Source organism: Embiotoca jacksoni, unplaced genomic scaffold, assembly GCF_022577435.1.
Source record: "Embiotoca jacksoni isolate LCO1_2020_lvr unplaced genomic scaffold, fEmbJac1.0.p SCAF_5, whole genome shotgun sequence".
Taxonomy (NCBI): Eukaryota; Metazoa; Chordata; class Actinopteri; family Embiotocidae; genus Embiotoca; species Embiotoca jacksoni.
Window position 1 is genome coordinate 15,226,152 of NW_027185403.1, and position 6,981 is coordinate 15,233,132.

A 6,981-nucleotide genomic window follows, 5' to 3' on the forward strand; every position below is an offset into this window, starting at 1 on the left:
TCACCTTTTTTCTTTCTTTCTTTGTGTTTAGTGTAAATGACTGTCATGCTGCCTGTGTTTCAGGGTAAATAAAGGCCTCAGGGTGTCATCGGTCAACGGGTCTATATGTATTTAAATAACAGTGAGCCAAAATGATCGGGGGATACTTTTAACCACTGTCAGCCTATTTTTGTTGTTTAACCAGTATAGCAAAGGACTATACAGAATACATATAGGGTCTATTCCAAGTGTTTGAATGTGCACATGATATTATTGCCATACCAAGTCATATTACAGCAGCATGTTACCAATTTCTTATATAGCTACATCTGACTTTACAAATGCAGTTTTGAAATCTGTTTTGAAATCTTTTTTTTTTTTTAATTTATATCATAGAGCTTTTTCTATTACCTTACATTATTTTTATTCTTTGTATGCTATATTCGTGTATGCAAACTTTCCCCTTAAGTACTTCAGTATGAGTGGTTGTCACAAAAGAAAGTAAACTATGAATTTATTCTCTGTATGACAGTAAAGCCGTCAACTTTGACTTTATGAATGCCATTTACTTGTACAGGATCTTTATTTGCTCTACAGTTTTGAATCTGAATTAGTATATAGTGGTAAAATCATCCAGCACTTGTGAATTAATAGAAACTGTAATGCATGGCTGTTTCATTTAGGAGTTAAATCATGAATCAGCATCTTTATTTAACAGCCTATTTAACAGTTGGTCCCCTTTCCCCTAATACAACTGATAATATCCAGTCAGCAGTATCTCTGTAAGGACGGTGTGAAGGGAGAGGGAGTTCACCGTTTAGCGCAGGGGAGAGGGACAGCATGGGAATGTGGATTTTCACCATTTAGGAGAATCAGTTAACTATCCATCACACAGAGATCATGTTACACTGACATGCAGATTACACACTACTGGTCATCGCTTTTCTGACAGGACTTTTTTCTGTCAGTAAGCGCTTATTGTCTTCACTTTGTCTTTCTCCGTGTTTATGTGTGTTGGGGTGGTGAAGGGGTGGAGGTGGGGGTGATGGTGAGTCGTCCCCTTTAATCTTCTTAAAAATAAAGTGAAAAACACAACCGTAACTCTAAAACCTTTTATTCTTATCAAAAAGACAACATGTATGGCGTGCCATACATTACAAATCCATTTTGCACAATAAAAGTTGTACCAACTAACCAGCAATCTACATGTATAACATTACACAACACATTAACATATTTACAAAGTATAATTATCACCTGTGTATCACACTCCAAGACTGTAAATTAATCAGTCAGGTTACCTTTTAGCACAATAAAAAAAAAAAAGTCCAACTTTCACTGGCTGTTTATTCTTTTACAGCAGCAAATACACACAGCATGTAGACAATGGTGTCATTTAACTACTCCTCTAAATGTGCTGTCTGAGCATTGTAAGGGTGATACCATCAAATAATCACAGATAGCAGAGTGGAATGGCTTGGTGTCAGCAGATCCGATCTGGGATCTGTTAATAATGAGTCAGATCTGATAGAGACAAGCTTTACTTCGAATAAAAGCTGACTTAGGATCTGATAGTGAGACTGAATGCGGTTTCATGGGAGTGACTATCTTAGTCCACCGCAGCTGACTAAGCTGTTCCTGTGGGAATTAAAGCCTTTTTATTCTGCTGTCACACGCTATAGTGATCTCAACCATCTCAGTCAGCGCAAACATACTTTGTGTGTGTGTGCGCGCGCGCGCGGTTTGTCCTTCACAACAGAACCTCTCTCAAACAAAAGTAACCAGACAGATGAAATTTCCTGTCAAGAGTCTTTTCAAACACAACTTTTCCCCTTTTAATGTCTTGTTACACCTCTGTGCCTTCGCGATGATAGATGATTCCTGTCGAGCCCAGTGTGGGATAGAAATGCCCGCTGGAGCCACTGTACTGGCTGAGGATGGGGCTGGTGTAACCTAAGGAAGAGTGGTTGGGTGAGGAGGAGAGAACAGGGGGAGCTGGCACTTGTGGTACCCACTCTGGGCCACCTGAGTTGGGAGAGTAGCTACTGAAGCTTCCTGGCTGTGCGGGTCTATGAGGCCCATCCAAAGCAAGGTTAATCTGCAGTGGCCTGTTTAACCCATCACCTCCCAACTCGTTGGTTCCTCCAGCAGAGACTCCAGACATCTCAGACAAGAAGCTGCTCAGGCACGGCGCCGCACCGGACAGTGACGGTGAGGGAATCCTGTCTGCTGTGGGGGACATGTTGAGGGCAGGGTTGCCGGAGTGTTTGGGGCTGTCCCTCTCGCTGTCACCTGACTCTGGGGCCCCTGAACCAGCCTCACCACCTGGGATGGCATCAGACTTCCTCTTCCTTTTGCGGCGGAAGTTTCCATTGTCGAACATCTTTTCACAGTTTGGGTCAAGTGTCCAGTAGTTTCCCTTACCTATAATATCAGAGAGAAAATAGAGGGGGAGATTCAGTTTAGGTTATAGAATGTGTAAGAAAATGTAATTAATCATAAAAGCACGTGTTTGCGAGAGAGAAACATTCAAAGCACTGCCATAAAAACACAAGAATGACTTTAAACAATTACCTGGATCGTCCTCATCTCTTGGTACTTTTTTGAAGCAGTCATTGAGTGACAGATTGTGTCTGATGGAGTTCTGCCAACCTGCTTTACTCTTGTTGTAGAAAGGGAAGTTATCAGCGACGTACTGATAAATCTGACTCAGTGTCAGTCTCCTGTCTGGAGCTCCATGGATAGCCATGGCGATCAGAGCAGAGTAGGAGTAAGGAGGCCTGACCAACTTCATCAAGTCTTCCTGTGAGGGAAGAGAGAACCAGCTCAGTTCCCCTCCTGGACCTGCAGCTCCAGCTGGTCCCAGGTAAGGCCTCTGCATGCCGTAGTGCTGAGGAACAAATGGAGGGCCGGGGTTACCGGGTGGGCCGGTGGCAGCCAGGTACTGTGGTGTGTTGATCCCGGAGCCGTTGAACCAGAGGTAAGGGTTTGGGGAGGTGGTGTAGTCGCTCAGGTCGTAGGACGTCGGAGTGGTGCGCTGAGGACTCGGCAGTGACGGAGGAGGGTAGTAACAGTCACCGTACATGCTGAGCTCGGGGGGCTCCTGGCCGAGGCTTGGGAACTGAGGGCCACACCGAGGAGGAGACTGGCCCTGAGCCTCAAATGAAGACATCGTCAAGTTTCTCCTCACCTCTCAGCCTCTTCTTAACCCTTTGTCCTTGGTTGTCCTTCGTCTCTATGCCAAACTCTTCTCAATGTGATTCGGCCCACGAAAGTATTTTTCTTGTTCAGTCCTTTGTACTTGAATGTCAGCTCATCCAAATGATTGTCTCTCAGCTTTCAAGCAGTTGGCAACTCTTCTCCACCCCTTGTCTGTTTGCCCTTGCTTTGTGTCAAGATGTCACCTGTCACACATGCTTTATCTTTTTCCTGGATACGCCCCCTCTCTCCTTTCTCTGGTTTGATTGGTTGTTTTTGCAGGTAAGTAGTCTGTTCCTGCTTTCGCCCTCTTTTTTTCCTGCTGTCAGCCAGTTCAGTCCCTCAAGGGGTTTTGTTCACCTTCAATTACATAATTTTCCATTCAAGCTGTTCATCCAACATTAATTGAGTTCAGTCATCTGATTTATTTTTTTGTCACTATCAAGCATTTTTAAATAGACTGAAATTAAAGAAGATAAGAAAAATAGAAATGCAAAAAAAAAAAAATTGTTTGGCCTGTTTAGATTAATCATTTTAATAATTGTTTTCCTTCCTGTGAGAAAACTTACAACCTTCTGAGAGACAAGTTATGTACATCGTGGTCATTTTTTTGTTATTTGGATATATTCAGTATTTAATACTGAAATACTTCTTTGGTATTTTCTTCCATTTTGAAATCCTACTTTAAATAGGCTAAAGAACACAATATGATGAGCAACACAATACTTACTTACTTACTTATTAAGTTTTGCCTACTGCAGTAGTAGGTAGGTAGGTAGGTAGGTAGTTACTTTATTAATCCCCAAGGGAATTTTTTTTTCGCTACAGCAGCACACAGGAAGCAATAAGATAATAATAGAATAATAAAAAGCAATAAAATAGCAGTAAAACAATATTAAATATAAAATGCACAGTATATACTGTGTATACACACACACACACATATATATATATATAGTACTGAAACAAATGGGCTAAAATCAGCGTTACAGAAACAGGACTATTATTTAAAATCAAATTTAGTGTCAACTGAACGTAAACTATTAAATTCTCCCTCGATCTGACTTAATCCTCCATTTAAATAAATACATAATGATTATCCAACTTCTTACCACCACCGTGTATACAGTATCCTACCTACACATATTAACGGAGTTGTAATCACAGACTGTATGCGGTCGTAATACAAAAAGCTCGAAGTTAGACTTTATAAATTGACAATGCGCATGCGTGTTTTTTTCTCCCCCCCCCCCCCCCCCCCTTCAAATCAGCGCGAGAATTCCGTTTTTCAAAACATCAAACAAATTCTGAAGGTAAATTCACGTCGTTGGTTTTTAAACATTACTTCATTAAAATGAATAATATTTATGAAGCTTATAAGTACAATAAAATCCCAGCAAATAAATGCGGGAGCCGCGTTTCGCTCTCGACACATTTGAATGTTTAGAAGAAGTCACGTTGTTAACTTGTCCGTGATGTCGTCGCTGACAGACAGGTAACTCACCGCAGACCTTTGCTGCCGGGACAGATTCACACCTGCTGCACTCTAACGTTAGTTTGTATGTTGTGGGACGAGCGAAAGAGGGGATTAAATCCACGCACCTGTCTGTAATTCAGATGTCCGATTCGTCTTTGCCCTCCCAACTTCCGGGAACCAGCGACGACGACGACTTGTCGGAGTTGAACAAGAATTTGGAGAGATTGACTGAAGACATCGAGCAGATGTCGGGTGAGAAAACTGAAGCCTCGTTTAATGTGGCGGGAAAAATGGGAATTCAGATGTAAACGTCCAGTTTTTGACTGCGGCGGTGTTCTTCTCTGGTCCACCTGCAGTGCAGCTCACCTGGATGGCGTATGACGTGGTCGCGCTGCGGACCAGCCCCGAGCTGGCAGCCGCGATGAGCGACCTGGAAGAAGCGTATCACGGGTGCAGAGAGGCTGTCTGCGGAGACGTCCACCGAGAGACACACGCGGACAACTGTCCCGACACTGCGGCCACAACCCTGGCTCAAATCTGACGTTACCGTCCGAGTTTTCACTGTACTAGTGCGGAGTTCAGCGCTGTTCAATTAAAACTGTGATTGTATTGCGTTCAAGTTAATATTGTAATTGCTGCAGCACTGGGTATTCATCACCTGCCTCTGTTTGACTTGATTGTATTCAAAAGGTTTTGATGGTTACTGATGGTAATCTGTTGTTGTGAGCACGGCCTACACCTGTTTTGTGGGTATTGCGCTGTTCTGCTCTGTTTAACCTGTTCAATTCAATAAATGAATTCATTGAAATTGGACTGTTTTCTGTTCTGTTTAAATGTGTGGTCAAGTTTTTTTTTTTCATTCAACTAACTTTTGATTGGAAAATAACAGCAGTCAGAATCGCGTTTCAGGTTTGTTGAATTTTGTGTGTCATATATAATGATAATTGGCAAAAACTTGTATCCCTTTGTAGATGGAAAACACAGAGACGGGTGCGGAGCCAGCTACTCCCCCTGCCTGCACCGATCTGGAAGACATACTGAGAGGGCTGGATTCCTTGTCTAACTGCATGGATCAGCTGGCAAGTATGTTTTGCCGTTCTCCATCCATCCACTTTAAACCTACAAAATGTCAAGAAGCGTCAATTATGCCAGTAAGATGACCTTGATGATTGATTTGCAAATATGCAAAGCGCATGATGAAACTGCTCTCCTAGATCTGAAATGTGATAGCTGGAAGTGAGTCATTATGCACCAGCTCTGTTTTGCTTGTAGATGTCAGCGGTCCAGAGTTACATGATGCTACATGATGTCTGTCAGATTGTGCTCTGCTGATGGGTAGATAGGAGTAACTGAAGGATTTTACACACACGGTTGTCCGTCAGGCCGTCTGATGTGAAGCGTCAGCTCCTTTTTTTTTTTTTCTGCCGGGGGTGACGGTTTGAGGAAAGACTGTCAGAATAATGTGCTTACTTGTCTTCCTGGATTATAACTATCTGCTCACTTAAACGGCTCAAAGCATGGAAACCGATATCTGAGGGTTGTTATACACAACTGTAAACTTTGTAAATTGAGGGATTTGTAAGGACACTTTCATGTCCCTTTGTTATATAGTTCTGTATGTCGTATGCAAAAATTCACATCACTGTTTTGTACTAGCAAGAATTTACACATGGTGTATTTAACTTTTAAAAGATGCTGCTGGTTTCCATGTTGAGGTCTTGAAAGTAGCACATGAAGATGGATATTTTGCCCAAGATTTATTGCTGAAATGTAATTTTCCATGAGAACCCTGTTTCTCTTGTAGTGCATTGCATTCTGGGACACTGCTCAAATGTACTGAATTTACCATACACACTGACATCTGTGTGAACCTAATTTTGTCACTTTTTCAGTGTGAATTAGTACATGAATAAGTATTGTGAAATTGGGATGCAGAAAAATTCCTTGCTGGCAGAAGAGACTGTCACAGTGAAGTACTGGTAGCGCTCTGGAAGAAAAGGAGAATTTAGAGAGGAACAAACTATAAACTGTGATGTGTTTTATTTCCAGCTGTTTGGTCTCGAGTGTAATGATAGCTGGTGTAGACCGGAGGCCGTTGGGAAACAATTTATTTCCTCTGTGTCTTGCAGTGCAAACCCATCTGAGGCAATGTGATCTGATCGTGTGTGTCGGCCACCCTGACAAGATGGCATTTCTCAAAATCCAGGAGGCAGTGAAGCAGCAGCCTCTGACTTGGCCTGAAACTGAGGTGGGAAGATCAGAGGTACTGCTGTGTGTCTGGAATACATCATTTAGCGAAACATACAAGCCATCAGCTTTTTCTCCTT

General features: G+C 42.4%; 2 protein-coding genes across 2 annotated transcripts; one reads left to right on the top strand and one right to left on the bottom strand.

Moving 5' to 3' along the window:
- Positions 1-1,077: 1,077 nt before the first annotated feature.
- Positions 1,078-3,559, bottom strand: foxi3b (forkhead box I3b). The gene is made up of 2 exons (XM_069171031.1): positions 2,554-3,559; positions 1,078-2,403 (listed from the first exon to the last, which is right to left on the bottom strand). Exons 1-2 carry the CDS (start codon positions 3,149-3,151, stop codon positions 1,826-1,828), a joined length of 1,176 nt encoding a protein of 391 aa, XP_069027132.1. The 5' UTR covers positions 3,152-3,559; the 3' UTR covers positions 1,078-1,825.
- Positions 3,560-4,443: 884 nt separating this feature from the next.
- On the top strand, positions 4,444-5,443 carry syce3 (synaptonemal complex central element protein 3). Its single transcript, XM_069171416.1, has 3 exons — positions 4,444-4,490; positions 4,795-4,906; positions 5,011-5,443. The coding sequence occupies exons 2-3, from the start codon at positions 4,795-4,797 to the stop codon at positions 5,193-5,195; spliced, it is 297 nt and encodes a 98-aa protein (XP_069027517.1). The 5' UTR covers positions 4,444-4,490; the 3' UTR covers positions 5,196-5,443.
- Positions 5,444-6,981: the final 1,538 nt, after the last annotated feature.

Bases quoted from the DNA above. Each gene is read 5' to 3' on its own strand.
- foxi3b (XM_069171031.1), bottom strand. From the start codon at position 3,151: ATGTCTTCATTTGAGGCTCAGGGCCAGTCTCCTCCTCGGTGTGGCCCT. The intron at 2,404-2,553 runs GTAATTGTTTAA...CTGATATTATAG, and splicing joins AAGAGATGAGGACGATCCAG to GTAAGGGAAACTACTGGACA.
- syce3 (XM_069171416.1), top strand. From the start codon at position 4,795: ATGTCCGATTCGTCTTTGCCCTCCCAACTTCCGGGAACCAGCGACGAC. The intron at 4,907-5,010 runs GTGAGAAAACTG...GTCCACCTGCAG, and splicing joins AGACATCGAGCAGATGTCGG to TGCAGCTCACCTGGATGGCG.